This window comes from Sinocyclocheilus grahami, unplaced genomic scaffold (assembly GCF_001515645.1).
Source record: "Sinocyclocheilus grahami isolate Dianchi unplaced genomic scaffold, SAMN03320097.WGS_v1.1 scaffold3.1, whole genome shotgun sequence".
Taxonomy (NCBI): Eukaryota; Metazoa; Chordata; class Actinopteri; order Cypriniformes; family Cyprinidae; genus Sinocyclocheilus; species Sinocyclocheilus grahami.
The window spans coordinates 3186042-3207377 of NW_015505182.1; the positions used below are offsets into that span (position 1 = coordinate 3186042).

General features: G+C 38.9%; 1 protein-coding gene across 1 annotated transcript in view; it reads left to right on the top strand.

Moving 5' to 3' along the window:
• LOC107568432 (ephrin type-B receptor 2) overlaps nt 1-15701 on the top strand; it is a 177605-nt gene extending 161904 nt beyond the window's left edge. Inside the window, exons 12-16 of the mRNA XM_016254435.1 lie at nt 2560-2775; nt 2868-3017; nt 5508-5701; nt 10894-11049; nt 14843-15701. Coding sequence (XP_016109921.1) covers nt 2560-2775; nt 2868-3017; nt 5508-5701; nt 10894-11049; nt 14843-14951 — 825 coding nt within the window. The 3' untranslated portion in view covers nt 14952-15701. The remainder of the gene's footprint in view (nt 1-2559; nt 2776-2867; nt 3018-5507; nt 5702-10893; nt 11050-14842) is intronic.
• The last annotated feature ends 5635 nt before the right edge of the window (nt 15702-21336 follow it).

Consider the following 21336-nt stretch of genomic DNA (forward strand, 5'->3'; position numbering starts at 1 on the left):
AATGAGAAGAAAATGCCACTGTCAGCCGATGACTGGCACGCGTCAATTTGATTTCAGTGCAGAGCCGATGTGGATAAAATAGGTGTCCGGATGCCTTGATCGCTACTAATTGGGCTCTCTGTGTGTTGCGTTGAAAAAAAAATACCTTTGATTTATGTAAATATGTAATCTTTGGGGAAGGAATGATTTATTTTGCTCATTAGCAAGGCCTTTGCTTCTGATCTATCATGAGAGAAAACGTATTTTATCCTTGATGCCTAGCTTTTCGGGATGTTAGGCTCAGGAAGTGTAATTATCTGGAACCTGAAACCTTCATGATTGTGGTGTTTAAACGAAGGCGAGTAAACAGGGACCAAACAACCAGCCATTTGTTAGACATTTGAACTAAATTTATTTCTTCTCACCACAATCAGATCCAGCTCTCGGTAACCTCTGTAATTGTGAGGTTCTGATGTTATTTTAGCTGTTTGGCCAGCCAGTTGTTTCGCTCATGTTTACACTTTCACAGCCCACCCCATTACAGAACACACATGCCCTCCATGCCATCGCGTGAAGAAATGACTAATGTCTAGTAATGTAAGTAGAAGTGTAAAAAAATGGCAATGAACAGCTCATACATCACGTTTACTCTTGAGTTCAAATCACGATGCTATATTAAAACACTTGAAAAAGACTAGCTAATGTTTTTTTTGTTGCTCTCATAATGTCAGTTTGGTGGTGTGCGAGAGCTTTGAAACTCCTCAGATCTTTGTGTAGCTGCACAATTGTGTTGTTTCTTCAAGACTGTCATCCATTTCTGACAGAACGCTGAATTATTTTAAAACAACACACCTCTGTTGTAGCACCTCTCTATGACATCGGATGACAACATTGTGTGTTAGTGCTGAAGTGCTAGAATATGAGTCTGATGGAGCTCTTGTAAGACAGGACTGAGAGAGAGGGAGACTCAATGCTAACCTGTCGTTCTTGCACTGATCCAAATTCCAATGTTGTTTTGTGGCAGATTAAGAAGCAAGAGAGAGCAAAAGGGAAAGAAATTCAAAAAGGTATGTTGTCAAATGAAAAGTTAAGCACAGCCAAATAGAACCAACAGCAAAGACGTGTCTAAGAAGAAACAGCATGGATAGAATAATTCACATATAATCGGGAAAAGAAAGAATGTTTGCTTCACTCAGACTGCAGATCCAAATAACTTTGAGGCGAAGAATCCCTCCAATTAAACTATAGGCAAACACTGTGAGCAGATTAGAGTGCCAGGCTGTATTTGCGAAGGATTTCAGCTTTATGAATAATGGATGCTGCTTTTTAATTGCTGTGGAGGGTTGAGGAAAAGTTTGATCAAGTCGACTTAACATGGGGGAAGGGTTTGAGTGTGACACATGCTGCTCAGAGGAGGAAGGGTTTGTATGTGACACAGAATGAAGACATCTCATGGCTATTTCATCCAGAATCCAGTGGTTTCCGTCTCTCTTCACTTGACGCGTGCGTGTCTGTCTGCACTGCGCCTGCTGGGCTCGTATCGTATGATCAAAAGCTGAATGCTGCTTGCTTCATGGCTGTCTGCGGAGGGTCTGCAGATGGAGGCAGCTGCAAGCACAGCTGGGTCAGAAACTGCTGGACCTCCTCATGAGCAAAGGGCTTTTTGACCACCATGGTCAACAGCTGCAAGATTTGCCACGGCCTGCATTGATCATCGAATGTCTGATCTAGCATTGCGTAGCATAAACTCTACCAATCCTCACCAGAGCGTTTGCACAGCTAACCCAAGCCAGGCTTGACTCAATGCATTGTGTTCAGTCTCTACTCTTATCCGACTGGGCATACTAAACATTAACCGTGATTTCCACAGCTCTATTCTTGCGTTATTGCTGTTGTTTGGGATTTATATGTTAGCCAGAGGAGATAGCTGTAGCACAGTTACTATGAGTTGATACTAGGAATGTGCAAATTATTATTTATTTTTTTTCTTGTGCGCACACACTTTACCTTTACAAAAGCCTTTTATAAGTAGGGCTGTGGATCAATTTTAAGACAAGATTTTAATAATTAATCAGGTTTTTTGTGATTAATAGACTAACTTGTGATCATAAATATTTAATGATTCATATTAAATCTTCAGATTAATGTAGTAACAACATAAAAAATAATATTTTAAATAATAAATAGCAGGTTTTTAACATCAAGGCCAGAATTGATATCAATACTGAAACTATTTTTTTATGTCTCTTTCTGTGAATAAAACTATAGAAGAGTAAACAAATAAATAAAGTAGTATTTTAACATTTAGTAGACCTAAATTATCACTATTTTGTTATCATTTATTAAATGATAATTTTATATCCATTTAAATCTCATTAGATAACTTGTTATAAAAGTAATTTGGCTTTGGTTTTATTTAGTGTGAAATAACTATCTAGATGATGTTTCTTTGTCATTGAAAAATATGAGTGCTTTCTGTCTTTTTCTGCATAAATTTTCATGCTAAATAAATAATAAAATCACTACTTATACCACTTATTTTTATGTATTGACCCATTTCTGTTCTGTACTTGTTTACAGCAAAACGATGGGCAGTTCACTGTAATTCAGCTGGTGGGCATGTTACGAGGGATCGGCTCTGGGATGAAGTACCTTGCAGACATGAATTACGTACACAGGGACCTGGCCGCCCGCAACATCTTAGTTAACAGTAACCTTGTTTGCAAGGTGTCCGATTTCGGACTCTCACGCTTTTTGGAGGATGACACATCGGATCCCACCTATACCAGTGCCCTGGTGAGACGTTTTGTAATATTTGATTTGAAACATAATGCAAACTTGTGCTTTGATTTGAGATGACTTGATGTTTATGATTTGGGTTTATACAGGGTGGGAAGATCCCTATTCGATGGACAGCCCCAGAGGCCATCCAATATAGGAAGTTCACCTCCGCCAGTGACGTATGGAGCTACGGGATTGTCATGTGGGAAGTAATGTCGTATGGAGAGCGGCCATATTGGGACATGACCAATCAGGACGTACGTACCTCACCACTTACATTATCTTACATTATTACATCTTACATTATTACAAAAATTTTTAAAGAAGTCACCAAGCCTGCAATCATTTGATGAAAAATAAAATAAAAACAGGAATATTGTGAAATATCATTACTATTTAAAATACCTGTTTTCTATTTTAATATTTATTGAATAAATTTAATTTATTCCTGTGATGGCAAAGCTGAATTTTCAGCAGTCATTACTCGAGTCATCAATGCCACATGATTCTTTAAAAATAATTCTAATATGCTGATTTGGTGTCAATGTAAAAAAAAAAAAGGTTTTGCTGCGTAATATGCTGAATTTGGTTAAAAATTGTTTCATGATTAAAGAGTTTGAATTCCTATTTTTTATACAGTTACAAAACTTTTTTTACTTTAGTAATTTATTCACTCCAACCTCATAACCTTTTCCTTTAACCTTCATCTTTGCTAAGTAAAACCACCAATTTCTTATAAAACAGTTTTCCAATAGAAGCACTGTGAAATGATCATGCCAGAGGCTGTTGGTTGGTTGCCGTATGTTAGCGCGTGATAGATGAATGCTGTGCAGCAATGTTGAATCAGAGGCTAAGGTAAACAGCAGAGAGAGCACATCGTAAATCTGTCCATGTGCTGCTCTGCTGTGTGCGAGGCCAAACCTCAGACCCCAAACACTGCATGAGTGCAATCAGTCTTTGCAGAAACAGCCACACCGATCATCACATCACATTGGCTTCAGAATGCAAAGATGACATAAGGATTTGCGTCAAGAAATCCCATTTTTCAGGGTTTGGAACAAAGAGGTTTGGACTGTATTTGTGTTTGTTTTGGAGAATGTATGCTTTTGGTGGCTACATCATGTGATGTTAAGAGAGTGTCTTCAAGCTATTGTCCTTGTATTGTGTCAAAGGGTATCATTTACTCTCACAAACGCTACCAAAGAAATTCACCTGTACTTCATACTCCTTTCCTGGTGAACAAAAAGATGATTTCACATGCAAAGCATGTGCCACGTTAAACAGTCCCTGCCCTTGAAAAAAGTTCCCATTTCTAGCATCCCTCTGGGTGGCTGGGAAAAGGCAAATTATGGGTCCAGATAATGAAAATAGTTTCAAATTGAAAGTGTGAACGCTAATGTGCTAAGAGGGAGCGCAGATCTCACCAGTTATCTTATTAGCAGTTCCAGATAGCTTTGCAGTCCTCCCATCGGGTTGGCTGTTTGAGGCGCCTGAATGAGATTAATCAGGCCTTGAATGGAGTCCCGTAATGGCTACGATAATGAGCTGGGGAACGACAGGTCTCACTCGGGTCCTGCTCGTGCTTTCCACTTCATGGCCTTGCATCACGTTTCTGGCCACCAAGGCTGCTTGAAGCATCCTGTTTCATTCAGATGTGACGGTACATCCATCGGTTCAGTTCATTTAAACGCTCAGTATCTGTTTTGCACATTTAGTGACGCTACACAGTTAATTTGATAGAGATGTATTTAAGTTTTATTTAAGTGACATTCTTGATTTCCTGTTACAACTTGCAGCACATTTTCCAAATGTACAATTTAGTCAGCGTGTATATTACAGGCCATGTGTTAATCATGTTTAATCTGACAGATGTGCTTGATTGGAAATGAGTAGGACGGATGGGAGCCAGACTCAGGCCGAATACTGCCAAAAAACATAGTAACACTAAGGCTGCTCTTTTTTTTTGCACATTTGATCAGAGAGGAAACGCTTGTACTGCCAAATTGTTGTTATCAGCACCTTTATAATCAAGATCTATAGCTGATTTAGGAGATATTTAGATAGCAGCTTACTGTGACCGCTTATTTATAGTCTGTGTGTGTGTGTGTGTGGTTGTGTAAGTGTGATCATGTGTGTGTTTGTGGCCAATGACAAATGGCTTCCTTGTGTCCCCCTAAGACCCAGATAATGATCACAGTGCATTTATGAAGACTGCAGATCAATCCTCTGTCTCCTGGAGTGTTACAACCCCCCGCCCAGATGCTGGCTCATATCTACTGCCACCTGCCTCGCGCCATGCTGACAGCTCCTATCAAAACAAAGTTTTATGGCAATAAATTACATTTATTTAAAGTAAATGAATTTAAATCTAATGCATTACACATTATGTAATATTTGTATTACAATTCTAAGAATTAAACTTCTACTTATACTGATTAAACATTAGATTATCTTATAATGTTACACATTAATGTTGCCCACAGACTAACACACACTAGTTACAGATGTTATGTTGTCGAATAGTTTAAATAGTGTGGCTGGCATTTGACATGGTGCTGCTTATACAGGAATCCTGAGTTCAAATCTGGCTTGTGTCATTTTCCGAAGCCATCTCTCCCTCTTTCCCGCTATCGTTTGTCACCTGTCACTGGAACTTTTAATATACTTGGGATGCAACAAGTGTATCTTTCTCCGCCCCTTTTAATAAGCATCTAGAGACCCTCACAGATCTGTGTCTCCCTCTGCAGGTCATCAACGCCATTGAGCAAGACTACCGGCTGCCCCCTCCTATGGACTGCCCCAGTGCCCTCCATCAGCTCATGCTGGACTGCTGGCAGAAAGACCGCAATAACCGGCCCAAGTTCAGCCAGATTGTCAACAACCTGGACAAGATGATCCGTAACCCTAACAGCCTGAAGGCCATGACGCCACTCTCATCAGGGTGAGTTGGAGAAAAAGCATGACTCAAGTTGTCCTAAATGCCATGAGTCATATTTAGTCTTCCAAACTAAAGCATATAGTTAAACTGCATGGCCTCCTGTAGTGGGAAATCACTCTCCGATAAAAGTTGATCTATTTCACATATTTACAAATGTTGGAGGGGACATACCTGTTTAAAAAGCTGTTGTTCAGCATTAGCTTATTAGCTTATTATTACATTGACATTTTATGAATTAAATGCTTACATTTTTTGTAATCTGTCTCTAAGGGTGTATTCACATCAGGAAAGTCCGCTAGTTCACTTGCTTTGGTCCGGACCAAATACAATGTTGATTTTTTTTGTTTGGTGCGGTTTGCTTTCACACTGCCCTTTTTGTATGTGAACCAGAAACTGTAAACAAAACCACACGTGTGCTTAAGGTCATTCATTCATTGGTTCATCCACTCAACCGTACCAGAGTTAGTTTGGAACCGGACCGAGACCACCTCTTCAGCTGGGTCTCGGTACGGTTGTTTGGTCCGCACCAGAGTGTGAAAGGTGTATTCACACCTGCCCATAGGATCTGCACCAAGGGGGGGAAACGAACTTGAGTTCGATTCAATCGAACCAAACAAGACAGGTGTAAATACACCCTAAATGTTTGTATCTCAGGGGATACATTGCCTTTTTAGGGGTATAAATCAAAATATAAAAAAACATATAAAGTGCCTTGTGAAAGTATTCAAAACAATTTTTTTTTTTCACGTTTTATGTTGCAGCCTTATGTTAAAAATTACTTTTTACACCATACACCATAATGACAAAGCAAAAACACACTGTTACAAAAAACTGTCACAACTTTGTAAATTTATAAAAAAATAAAAAACTGAAATAAGTACATTGCATAAGTACTTAGCTGAAGCACCTTTACAGCCTCAAATATTTTTTGTGTATGATGCGACAAGCTTTGCACATCAGCATTTGGCAATTATCTGCCATTCTTCACCTCACCTGTTCACCTCTCATGCTCTGTCAGGTTGGATGGGGGCAGATCTCCAGAAATATTTGATTGGGTTCAAGCCCAGGCTCTGGCTGGGCCACTCAAGGACATTCACAGAGTTGTCTATAAGCCATTTTTGCTGTGTGCTTGGGGTCATTGTCCAGTTGGAAGGTGAGCCTTCTGCCCAGTCTGAGGTCCTGAATGCTCTGGACTGGTTCCCCTTCAGGAACTCGAGCTGCGTCGAAAAGCTACGAGAACGCCTTCAGCATGACCACGCTCTGAATCACGTGTGTAATCAGTCCAATGGATGGGGGAGATGTCACGGACGGGGTGACGTAGCGACCAGGAAGCTTAAAAGCACATGTGGTGGATACAGCGGCAGCTTTCTGTCATTCAGCAAGCGCTCTGTGTTTGTGTCAGTTCTCTCTCTGTTTGTGAGTCTTATTTGGTGTTGTCTGTCCATTAAGCCATGCCTAAAGCTAAGGATAAGCACAAGGGCGAGAGAAGGCAGCATTATAGGCTGTGTGTTCCTCCCTGCCCGTGCTACATTACAGGTGGGGATACACACATTCTGTGAGTTGTCTGGTTGGGAGCGAAGCACGCAGAGTCAGCTCTCGAGGAAGCTGACTGCCCGCATTGCGAGCGTTTGCCCCTCCGTACGCTTCGCTCCTGGAGGGCTCTCTTTGAAAGAAAAGCTCAGAAAAAGCTCTTTCACAGACCTCCACACTGGAGCCTGCCTTTCTTCCACAACCTTCACACCGAGGTGTCGAGGTTGTGGGTGAGACCCTTCTTGGCTCGTATCTTTAGTCCCACCTCCAGTCATTATACCAGTGTTGCGGGGCTGAATGATCAACACTTGCGAGCTATCTGTCCCCCGACACGGCATCGTCCTTGAAGGCTCCGGCATTGCCCTCCAAGCCGCTGCAGACCACCTGAGCGCTGGTGGGCATGGGGTACACGGCATCAGGTCAGGCTGGCGCTTGCCTGCACACCATGGCGGTGTTGCAGGCCTACCAAGCCGATCTACTGAAAGAGCTGGATGAGGGCGAGGAGATTAAGTCTGAGGATCTCACAGAGCACAGACGAACCACTGATCTGTCTCTCCATGCTACCAAAGAGACCGCCTACGCCATCGGCAGGTCTATGGCAGCACTGGTGGTGGCGGAGAGACACCTGTGGTTGACCCTGTCCGATATGAAAGAGAAGGGCTCAGGGCTCAGGGCTCAGGGCTTGGTCTTTGCTCTAATATGCATTTTCAGCTGTTAGACCTTTTATTAAGACATGTGTGCCTTTCCAAATCATACCCATTTAATTGAATTTGCCACAGGTTAACTTCACTCAAAGTGTGGTAACATTTACAAGCAAAATTTTAGCTAAACTCCTGAGCTACATTTTGCTGTAACTGTCCCAGATAAGAGTATGAATACTTATGCAATGGAATCATTTAAGTTTATCTTTTATAAATTTGCAAAGATGTTAAAAACCTGTTATTTGCATTGTCATTAGTGTAGATTGATGTGGAAAAAAAGTAATTTAAAGCAGTTTAACATAAATCTACAATGTAACAAAAAGTGGAAAAAAATTATACTTTCGCAAGGCACTGTATATATAGACTGTGATTTTGTGGCTTGTGTTTTAAATCAAATCTTCCTGTAATCTTGACAAAACACATATCGTTGGAAAGGTCTGACAGTCAAGGTTCCATATTTAGTAACTGTTTTGTAATAGAAGTGATATTGTGACAGAAAATGATTGATTTGTGACAGAAAACTGCATCAAAAAAATTCAATAGAGTTTGGGTGTAACCCACTGATTATTTTTGGTATAGTGCCCAAAGTAAATCTCAAAGGAACCACAATTTTTGTGATATCAACTTAAAATGTGGACATAACTTGGTTAGACACATGGCTTTGATTTTATAGCAATTTTAGAGTGCAACATATTTTATAAAATATTTATTTTATATAAAAAATTTGTATACTACATTATCTTTGCTGTAAACTTAAACTTTTATAACTTTATATACTTCCTTTTTTTAAAAAAATGCTTTCACTTCGGCAATAATCTGCTATGTGTCTTCTTTAAAAAGAGACCAACCGTAGGTCTGTATTCCAAAGCGTTCAGGAATTGCAACCATGTTGTAACAAGTATTGACAAACAAGTGTTCTGTTTTCAGTCATTTAAACCCCCAAAGGGGCAACGTATCCTGGGGGATAAAAACATTTATATCAAAAATAAGAGTCAAGTTTTGAAAAATATCATGAAATTGTATTATTAGAGTCCCAATAAGATGGAAAATAGCAATAAATTAATTTCTGATGTCTCTTTATGGTTTTGCCCTTTTTAGTGTTAAATAATGGTAAAATTCAATTAAAGGTAAAATGTTGGTAAATTTTAACACCTTTTGCACGTAAAATGCAGTTGCAAATAACCTACATAGATACATACACTACATTTGTTTTCATTGCTTTCAAATTGTACAATGTTTGGAGGACAACACTGGGTAGGATGTACAATAATGTTTTTTTTAATTTAAATTATTTTGGGATAGTTTTTATCTGACAAATCAAATAAATAATCAACAGATGTAGTGATTATAAAAATAATAATTAGTTGCAGCCCTAGAAGCAATATTACGCTGCTTTCTCAGACAACTTATGACACCAGCCTGAGTGAAAATAAAAATCCACAATGTAGATTATTATATAAATATTTCATCAAAATTATATGCGAGCTATGTTTGTTAATGCTTATTGAAAAAAGCCTCGTGCCAACATCAAATTCAGTTTTTTTGTGCATGTTGTATAGAGCGTTCCAAATCAGCCACTACTGAGGTTTCATTTCACTTAGGCTTCTACCTAGAAGGCTGTAGGCAGCAAGGCAGCTCGCTTGGCTTTGAAACAGGGCGTGCATTTAACACTTTGACTCATCTGACATAATTTAACTCATGCAGAGTAGTGCGCAATAGTCATTACAATAAATCATATTTATGTAGAAAGTCACAGAGATGTTTAAACAAGTTTCTACAGTATTTAGTTTATGGAGACACATTGCCTTTTTGGAAAGCTGTATAGACACAGAGGTGAAACTTTACACTATGGTATGCCGTGGCAGCATCAAAGGATCATAATGACGTTATGACAGTCTAACCGTTGTACATACATAATACTGTATTGTTTGGAGAGAAGTGCAGATCTGTCCCTGTTACATGATATATGTGCGGCTACAAAAACTATTTTATTACATGCTTTGAAGTTTCTTTTTAAAGATATTTAGTACTTAGATTAGTCTGACATCTTCGCCATTACACTGAAGTGTATGTCTGTGTGCATGTGTCCTTTTGTGTGTGTGTTTCATATATTAGGGGGAATTTTCTGTGCCTGACCTTTTGCCAGACCCGACTCACTTGCATGTTTACAAAACCAAATGGAGTATGACCTGAATAGAAATGTCTTTAAGCAGCCTTCTTCTAAACGATTCCTGTTATGTTTTCAGTCTTTGGTCAATTTTTTGATTTTACTTCTGATACCTGTGGTGAGCTTTATTGATGCTGTGAAGTTTGTGAGTTATTTCTTTTGGCATTGAATTGCTACGTAAATAAAATCAACTAGGTTTGATAGATCAAATCATTATTAAAGGCTTTAGGCAGTCGTAAACTTGAAACAATAGTAAATCTGGGAGACAAAGTAACAGTGGGCAAAACTCATCAGTTTCTTATGGACAAATGTAAAGTGGCCTAGTTTCTTCTGTCATCACGCTGATGGTTGAAAGGCTTGGGTTTTGCGAGCTTCTCACCAGCTCTTTTTGCCTGGAGGCTAATACGCTACAGTAGCGTTGCTAGAAAGTACAGTCATCTGGGGACATTAATTGCATTTTTTTGACAAATTAAGCAGGGCAGAGGATATTTTGAACTTAAATTCTTCCCTAAGTTTCTTTTTTCCTCTCCAGAGATTGAATTATATTGACCCAAGAAATAATATAGCTTAATATTCCCAAGTGTGTCACAACTGCCAACAATATGCAAAAGATTTTAATTTTTTTATTTTTTTGCATTGACGATAATATGCCAAATAAATGTGAACCACCTGTATTTTAGGAATGTACCATGTATACTATGGGGGGATTGTAGTGTGTACTTGGTGGTTAAAAGCTATTTTTACTGCATACATTGTGACTCATCTGTCTCTCTATCTCTTTCTCATTGCCCTTCCAGTGTGCATTTGCCCTTGCTTGACCGCAGTGTGCCCGACTTCTCTAGTTTCAACACTGTGGATGATTGGCTGGATGCTATTAAGATGGGCCAGTACAAAGACAACTTCGCCAATGGCAACTTCACCAGCTTCGACCTTGTTTCCCAGATGACCATGGAGTAAGTGCTATACCTATGAGAGAGAACAGTTTGGAAAACAGCCACGCTTTGATCACTGAGTCAGCAGAACTTCTGGGGGATCGTTGACTCTAATAGCGCTGACTGTCAGTACCAAGATTTGAAGTTTCTCTGTCTATTTATTAGGGCTGCACGCTATGGTATAAAATATAATATTTTATATTAAATTATGCTACAGTTCAAAAGCTTGGGTCAGTAGGGGCCTTTTTTAATACTTTAATACTTTTATTCCACAAGGATGGATTAAATTGCTCAAAAAGACACAATGTTGCAAAAGACCTCAAATAAATGCTGTATTTTATTGATTTTCATAAAAAAATTCTAAAATGTATCATGGTTTCCACAAAAATGTCAAGCCACAGAATTGTTTTCAACATTAACAATGCATAAATATTAGAGTGATTTCTGAATGATCATGTGACATTGAAGACTGAAGTAATGGCTACTGAATATTCAGCTTTGCCATCACAGGTATAAATTACATTTTAAAACGTATTAAAATAGAAAAAAGTAGAAACCCTTTATTAATAAATGCTGTTAAATGTAGTTCATAACATCTAAATCATTAAATAGAGTTAAAGACTTGAACTTTATTATAAAGTTTTACCATTTATTGAAAATGACAGCCTTTTGAGGTATAATGATAAATGCACAAGGCACAATGTGATTGATTATGTAGCTGTATTATTCAGTAGGGCTGCCCTCGACTAAAGATTTTTCTGGTCGACTGTTAGTCGTTCATTTTAAGCATTAGTCGACGACTCACGAGTCGATGATTCTTTACAGATTGAATATGGTGGACTGAATCAAAAGGCTACCCTTTAAAAGGGCAATGAAGAAACAGGAGATTAAAAAAAACTCACCACACAATACATGCTTCTGAGATTTTCTTTCTAATATTATAGGAAAATCTTGAATAGAAATACTGACTGTCTGCTCAATGGATACACAGGGGACAACCTGTGGGACCTTAATCCCTCTCCTCTCGCTGACAGCCGAGGGAAAAGTATGTGAACATCATGAAATGGGACTTCCTTTTGGCAGCCAAGACTGCCTTGAAGAAAAATATGAGATTTTTTTTTTTGCAGTTTAAACAACATTAACTCAAACAAACAGAGAAAAAAAGTCCAAATAGTTATCACAGTGTTGAATTTCTGGTGCAGATTCCTCATTGCTAAGGGGGAGAAAAAATAAATATTTTACAGATGTCATAAGAGCCGGCCAGATAGAGCATCATCCCTTTGTACCTCGTCCTGTACATATCAGATGCACTTGTGAGGTCGTCAGTACAAGCCTGATGTAGTCCAACATTTAGTTTCAGTTTCAGTATTGATTGATTATGTAGTTGTACTATTCACCAGGATTGCCCTCGACTAAAGATTTTTCTATTCGACTGTTAGTCGTTCATTTTAAGCATTAGTTGACGAATCACACGTTTATTAGTAGACCATTTAAATCATAATAATGACCCTTTAATTGCCTACATAGCCTAATAAACGCTCAAACACACGCATAAAGCTTGCCACAGCACACCGGCAGAAGTAATAATTATAAATGTGTAGGGAAAAACAGTAAGGAGGCTGCATTAACATTTTAATAAGTTATTGATAAACTAGAGTTTTCTTTGTTTTACGCTTAAGTCGTATTTATGACAGAGATTAAGTCGGTAACACTGACTCATCATCTCCGCAGTAGTGGATGTATGCATGTTTCATTCATCATAGTGGATGTATACATGTTTCATGACATAATCTGAGAATATTTGTTTTCCATTTGAATTGGTTCATTTGAAAGTAGACATTTCACTCTCTAGAGATATATTTTTCATATCTGTAAGGCAAGTATACACGGAAGACTGAGACGGCAGAAAGCGCATCCTGCTTGCTGTCATTATTTTACAAAAGCGCAATGTTTTGTTGTTATTGTGAGTACATACACATAAACATAGAGTCTTTACATATTCAAAGGATTTATTACTCTTATCTGTATGACCAAAAATTACGGAGTATTTTAAGAGCAAGTGAGCGCTCTGGTGCCTCCATCTGTCCTGCAGTGAGCGCGATACTATTCAGCTTCCACACTCCGCACAGACACTTGAATAGCTTACATTTTTCTAGGTTAACATTAGATTGAGGGTCCATTTAAAGGGTTAGTTCACCCAAAAATGAAAATTAGCCTGTGTTTTACTCACCCTCGAGGCATCCTAGATGTATATGACTTTCTTCTTTCAGACGAATCCAGTCGGAGTTATATTAAAAATTGTCCTGGCTATTCCAAGCTCTATCATTGCAGTCTGCGGGTGTTGCAGTTTACCAGTCCACATGTCGTCAAATAAAGCGCTCGCATCCATAATAAAATGTGCCTCACACGGCTCCGGGGGGTGAATAAAGGCCTCCTTGTAGCGAATCCATGTTTTTTTGTAAGAAAAAAATCCATATTTCAAACTTAATAAACACTTTTCTTTCACTTCTGGTATCTGTCATACGCGGAAGCCGTTCCAGCGGATGACGTAGGATGTCGCCGTTGCGTGATCAGTGACGAATGCGGAGAGAGAACAAAAAACGCTAGTCACGAATTAGAAGTACAAACTGAGGATTTGTAAAGAAAAATGTCGGAAGATTTCGATATAACCCAAGAGGAGACTGGTTTTCCTTTGCTAAAGTAAGGAAACTTTTCTTCTTTTGGTCCTATAAACAAACTCGCGAGACTAGCATATCTCAGAGACATGTGCGCTGATCATATGATCATATGACAGATACCGGAAGTGAGAGAAAAGTGTTTATTATGTTTGAAATATGGATATTGTTCTTACAAAAACACATGGATTCACTACAGAAGGCCTTTATTCACCCCCCGGAGCCGTGTGAGGCACATTTTATTTTGGATGCACGAGCTTTATTTGATGACTTGTGAACTGTTCAACTGTAACACCTGCTGACTGCAATGATAGAGCTTGGAATAGCCAGGACAATTTTTTATATAACTCCGACTGGATTCGTCTGAAAGAAGAAAGTCATATACACCTAGGATGCTTCGAGGGTGAGTAAAACAAAGGCTAATTTTCATTTTTGGGTGAACTAACCCTTTAAAGTTGCTGCTACTAGCATATTTCAGATGATAAGCCATATTTGAGGTCAATGAATGATATGCGAGTGTTTGGATGTCCTGCCCGATGTACTTCCACAAAGACCAGCCGTTAACGATCTGTCCGTCACGGACTCTGTGACCTCACCACTTCCTGCAACTAATAAAATTTGGTCAATCAAGCCTCTTCTCGTCGACCAGTGTTTAATCGACTATTTGGGGGCAGACCTACTATTCAGTCTCTTTATTATCCTCTTTGTCTTTTTTCCAAATAAATGATAGATTGCAGTCTGAAATTATCTCTCAGTGATTAGACACTATGGATTTAAATTCAAAAATAAATATTGGTATATTTTCTCATCTTTGTTGCTGACTCTCAGTCACAGTGGAAATGGGAACCACAGAAATGTATGCTTAGATTCTTCTCCTCTCCTCACCTCAGCTGTTACCTGACCAAACCAGACACGCCATGAAAACAAAGGAAGTGTTGTTGTTTCAGAGACGCTTGGATTGTGCAACAAACAGAGGATGATAGGGATTTACCGGTTACTCAATCTTGAATTAACCTGCTCAGTTTACTTTGGCATCATGTGATGAAGCCAGTGAATAAAAATGTGTTACTACAGCTTTATGGTATTTGCTTCTGAGCGCTCATGTTTGATCTTGCCTCTTTCTGTTCGCGTGTACATAGGGACATTCTCAGGGTCGGAGTGACACTCGCGGGTCATCAGAAGAAGATCCTCAACAGCGTTCAGATGATGAGGGCCCAGATGAACCAGATCCAATCGGTAGAGGTTTGACCGCGCGTCCCGGTTAGACTGGGAGGAGGACAAGAGGAGGAGGCGGAGGGCCAACGCGAAGGGATGGGGGGCGGCCACTACAGACCCTAAGCCTGATTTTCCTTCTGGACCACCTAGGATATCCTCCTGCTCCCTCCTCCAAAACACTCTCGTTCTCCATCTGTGTTATCTGAATTCCCCATTAACCCCCAGACACCCCAATGGGCTCCACTCGGGAAAGCTGCGTCTGGAAAATATGGTCACAACACCTGATCGTTTAGCTTTAGCCGCCACCAATCACAGGATGACCAGTCTGCCAGCAATAGGCTCCCCCCCTACTTCCCCTCTTACTTTCCTTCCATTTTATTCATTTTTGCATTGTTTTTTGTTTTTAGTCTTCATTTTTTTAAAGAGTTTTTGTAAAGAATTTTTAAAGCTATGAAAACACAAGGAATCTATATAAAATATATAGATTGGTGTAAAATTGCAGACTGAATATGGTGGACTGAATCAAAAGGCTACCCTTTAAAAGGGCAATGAAGAAACAGGAGATTAAAAAAAAACTCACCACACAATACATGCTTCTGAGATTTTCTTTCTAATATTATAGGAAAATCTTGAATAGAAATACTGACTGTCTGCTCAATGGATACACAGGGGACAACCTGCGGGACCTTAATCCCTCTCCCCTCGCTGACAGCCGAGGGAAAAGTATGTGAACACCATGAAATGGGACTTCCTTTTGGCAGCCAATACTGCCTTGAAGAAAAATATGAGACTTTTTTGCAGTTTAAACTACATCAACACAAACAAACAGACAAACGGATAAAAAAAGTCAAAATAGTTATCACAGTGTTGAATTTGTGGTGCAGATTCCTCATTGCTAGGGGGGAGAAAAAATACATATTTTACAGATGTCATAAGAGCCGGCCAGATAGAGCATCATCCCTTTGTACCTCATCCTGTACATATCAGATGCACTTGTGAGGTCATCAGTAAAAGCCTGATGTAGTCCAACATTTAGTTTCAGTTTCAATATTAGATGGATCTACATTGACATTTGATGGATTTTCTTTCGTGTGCGTGTGCGTATATGACTTGAGGGGGTCATCTTTTATATTCTTCCTCCTTTTTGTCATGGGCTAAGATGATTTAGTTTGATAGACGGCATAAGATATTCTCCCCTGCAAATTTTTTAGCATGTTCTTTCCTTGAACTGCTTAGAGAGAAGGACCCCGAGTGCACGTATGGTGTGGTCTTCACATCATCTACGCTCTTCTTTTATGTTTGGATCCCTGCCGTGTGTGTGTGTGTGTGTGTGTGCATGGAATGGAGCACATGGAGCTGCGGAGCAGGTGTGGTGCAAAACTATGATTTCACAGGAAGCTTGGATTTGATACACTTTGCAGATCACTGTGTTGATATGCTTATATTTGTGCCACCAAAACCATTTCTTTAAAAAAAAAAAGATGTTTTATAATAAGGTGTTTAGGGGTTTTAATATCTGATAAAGTATGCAGTTAGAGGACATTTTCATAACAGGGAAGTGATTGTTCATTGTGAAGCATAGTTTTATATGAGAATATTGTTATTGTATGACATTTTTGGACTGGTTACATTCACCAATTGGGGCCAAACTTAAATTTGGAGTTTCAAATTTGGACATTTAAACAAAAAATCACGAACAATATCAGCTGTAAATTAGTGTGCATAGGTTTGTTTTATTTTTACAGAAAATACATCCCACTGTTCTCCATGGTATGGTACTTCCACGATGAGATCTTTCACCTCCTTAGATGTAAGAACAATAATACTCTGTATAATAATATTCTAAAGCAGAAACTTCCCCCCTCAGAGAGGTTTGTCTCAAAACTGTGTTGGATCTTAGTGTACAGATTATTTTTTTTATGTATTGTTGAAACTGAATGGAGAGTCGCTATTGTCTATGTTTATTTTGGGCCTTTTCGTTTTGTACTAGGATTGGGTGAGAGATGAGAATCAGCCGTAGAGATGAATGGGCTGGAGGCATCTTCATCCATGCTGGAGTGTCTGTGTGTGAGCGAGTGTGTTTGTGTGTTTGCACATGCAGGTACGTCCATGTACCAGCATTACGGTCACTGTGGTTAACAATATACTTCTTTCTCAGCTGACGAGGGGCTCGCTTTATTCCATAACCTCAGGGTTGACACGCATCTGTGTTAAAAACCATGCAGTGCTGTGAGGTCAGTTCAGTGTAGGTTAGGTCCGTTGGCTGAATCTCAGAGTGCTAATGAAGTTCTAATCAGATGGTGTTGACTATTCTCTGTTCTTCCCATTACATAATGCTTCCATTAGAATGAAGATTCTGTCGTTCAGTGTTTGGACATGAAACACAACGTTCAGCAGACATGCCATGCCAGGTGTGAACTATTGAAATACATAGCGATAAAGGCTTGAGAAACGACCGTGTCTACTTTCCTCAGTGTCCAGAAAGATGGTAGGATTTTACTTTGCTTAGAGCTTGACATACGAAATGGCCCTTAAGTTTTAGCTCTCAGCATTTCAGTCATTTTTGGTAACTTTTTTATCACCAGCAGGGAGAAAGGAAATTAATCTGGGTACACCTTGTCCTAACCAGCAACATGGAATTTGTCCGTCCACACTGAAAGCAAAAATTCAGCACAGCACAATCACAGCCAATGTTTAATATGCAGTTACATTATCATTCAAAAGTTTGAACGAGTCTCTCAAGCTCACCTCACTGACCATCTTCAGTTCACATTATCCTTCAAAAATCATTCTAATATGCTGATTTGTTACTAAATAAAAAAACGTTTTTGAAAAGAAAGTTACAAAAACTGTACAGAAACCGCATATTTTTTTGTAAAACATGATAGTTTTTTCTGGATTCTTCCATGAACAGAATGTTTACACAACATTTAGTCTTTAGTCACTTTTTATTAATTTAATGTGTGCTTGCTGAATAAAAGAAATCATTTTCTTAAAAAAATAAATAAATAAAAATAAATCTTGACCCCAAAATTTAGAATGATGGTGTATGTTGGTGAGGCTATCAAGCTGCAATAGAAATGAATATTAAGCAATTTACATTATGTTCTATCCCTTGCAGGGCATAAAATGATTGTAAAATAAACTAGTGTAAATATATTACACTAAAATAACAGATAAGCAAAATAAATAAGTTTTCGTTATTTCTGTTTTGCAATTGACAAAATATTCTTTATGGACAAAAACAATGAATACATATAAAAATCATCAATTTCCATGGTATATATGCCATATGTGCCACCTCAGTCGCTATCAGCAGCTGGTTGGGACAAGGAGCGAGTGAGAGAGGTGAGAGACAGATTGAGAGTGAGGAATGTTCTCGCATCATAAAACTTGAGCAGTGATGGTGCCAGCAGCCACCTTTACCTGTCTGTCCAGCACATCCTCTCAATATTTAATGGCTTCTCAGTGTCACTGCTGCACTGTGAGACTAAGGTTCTGAATCCCTCGTCTTCCTCAGAATAACACTGCTTCTGCTTCACCCTCCTAGGACAATCACTGTCACTCAAAGCTCCAGCACACATTCCGGGATCCACACACACATTGCTGCTGTACGTCTGCAGAAGTTGAGACTCTCATGGCAGTAGCTCAGCAATATTTAGAGGTGCTGCCCACAAGTTACAGCGTGTTTTAAATCAGCCTAACAGCACAGGATTAACAGAGCTTTGAATAAAATCCAGTGCTGAAGGGATATCCTGTGTTCCTAATCCTCATCTTCTTTTCCTTCCAATGAAATATGTCGTTTCATAAGTACAGTTTCACGGGCCTGCGCTATTTGCAAAAAGATGCTTTTCTTGCAGCTTGGCGCTGATGATCACATGAGTTTCTGGCACTTTGCAGTGAAAGATCAGAAGGAACATTAACGACCAATGAGCCTTTCTGTTTTAAGATATTGGTATGTTGAAAGATTATGACATGCTTGACATTTGTCACGCATTTTCTTCAGCGAACCTGTATTTACATTGAAATATTTCATCACGGCGGTCTTATGTAATTCTGTTTTTCCACTGCATCTTTAACCGCTCAAGTTTGTTTCATGGTAGGGGACTAATTACTTCATACGTCTCCCTCTCTCATTTGTCGTTTCACAGAACACTACGTAGACCACAGACAAATGAGACGTGGCGTCGAGAGTGTGAAAGAATGTCATGCTGAGTGATTTAAGCACTTCTTATTGTTTTTTTCACATGGATTATCACCTTAAACGCATAGTTTCTATCATAACACAGCTCTTTTTTTTCATACGAAGTGCTGGGAAAGATGGTATGTGGTCATTTTTTAATACTCAGCACCCTTTTGGTTCAGATGGCTTAGAAAATAGCCAAAAAGCTGCCGTTATGTGGACATGCGAACTGCAAGTGTTCCTTCTGGCGAGCAAAAATGTGATCCCATGCACCATTTAAAGCTTTTTGTTGAAAGCTGGAGACAGCAAGCTGTGAACAGCATATGCTCGCAGCTACCGCCGGAGTGTAATACAAATGCAAAACCGCTATTATGATGATTAGGTGCGATTGTGAACGTAAATACAAGCTGGCTCTGGCTCACTCTCATTGGTCCATATTTCTGCCTGCATCCTCCAAATATGGTGGGAAGTTCTTGGATAGAAAATGGCTCCCCGAACAGAGCTGTAGTGCCTGAAGGGCCGCAGCACCCTCTGGTGTTAGGAAGGCAGTAGTGCATTCGTCCCCATGTCTCTCAGCCCTGCTTTTCATTACAGGGTGGCAGACCTCTCTCTCTCTCTCTCTCTCTCTCTCTCTCTCTCTCTCGCGTGAGCCAAAATAGAGCACTGCCCACCTGGACCACTGTGACGGAGATGGGAGGTCCTGTTTCACTGTATAAAATGTACATTTGACTGTAACCCTGTGAATGATGTAACAATTTCATTATTTGTAATATTGTTATTGGTTTATTTTCTAAAAATTGAAAAAAGCCCAACTTGACTCTCCTCATTAAAACATGAAATGAGATACAACTGTTATACAGCGTTCTGTGGTTTGTGTGTGTGTGCGTGTTAGCCTCAAGTGTTTGTTTTCCTGATAGCACATTGTGCCAGTTTTGCCAAAGTCATGGGCTGAATTCCCAGGGAATGCATAATACTAAAAATCTATAGACTGAATTCAGTTGCTTCAGATAAAAGTGGCTACAAAATATTTAAAGAACTATTCAGGTTCAGTACATTTTTGCTCTGTCAACAGTGTGTGTGGCCTAATGTTGTTTACCACTTGTCCCTTATTTTCTTTAAAGAAAAAAAACTATTCATTAAAAAAGATTGTAAAATGTCTATTTACTTAAAAAAAAAAACATTTCCACACATCCCTCTTTTTCCTTAAAAAAATATTGATTGTAAAATGACAGTTGACTTTGTTTTTTGTTTTTTTTCTACACTAACTAAAATAAAATGTATAAGGATACCATTAAAATGTTCCATATGACATCAGTGTTGAACATTACGGTTGAACCACTGATGTCACATGGATCATTTTAACGACATTCTTACTACGTTTCTGAGCCTTGATCGTGGTAGGATCATTGCTGTCTATGGAGGGTCAGAGAGCTCTCAGAACTCATCAAAAATATCTTAATTTGTGTTCCGAAGATGAACGAAGGTCTTACGGGTTTGGATCGACATGAGAGTAAGTAATTAATGACAGCATTTTCATTTTTGGGTGAACTGTCCCTTTAAAATACAATTTTAATAGAATAACTTCAAAAAAGGTAAAGCAATGTGCATTTAACATGGTTTTAGTGTGGAAAAACATGCCAAGTAAAAAAAAAACTAAAAAAGAATTAAAACAGCTTTAATTCTTCTTTTAAATGCATTATCTGGACTGTAATGTAAGTGCTTGTATAAAATAATTGCTTTTACATTTTCCAAAGACTGGCCTCGTTCACTTGTGTCTTAAGTGCCTCAACATCGCCTCAATTTTTAAAAGAAAACAAGGGAGATTAACTTACACAGTAAAGTGGTAAATAAAACAAATATTACTGTAGTACATTTTACAAGAAACACTTTCTGCTTTCAATTTCAACAATTTCGTGTTTAATTCAAAGTCCTTGCTGTTTTTTTGTAATCGTTTGTGAAAATACTAGTGATTTCTGTGTGTGTACTGAACTTGGAATGCTACTTTAAATGTTTAAAGATCCTGTTGTTTTATTTCCCCACTCATTACAGTCTCGCCAACTTGCTAAACGGAGGTAAAATTGCCCTGAAGACAGGAGTAAATACCTTTTTAGAAACTTCACATTGAAGGCATTTACACGCCCCAAATCACTCCTCACAGGACCGGCCTTTATGCTGCATCCTTTGTGCTGATGTTCCTGTGGGGTGTTTGGGTTTGTCTGCGCTCCCCCTCCTGCT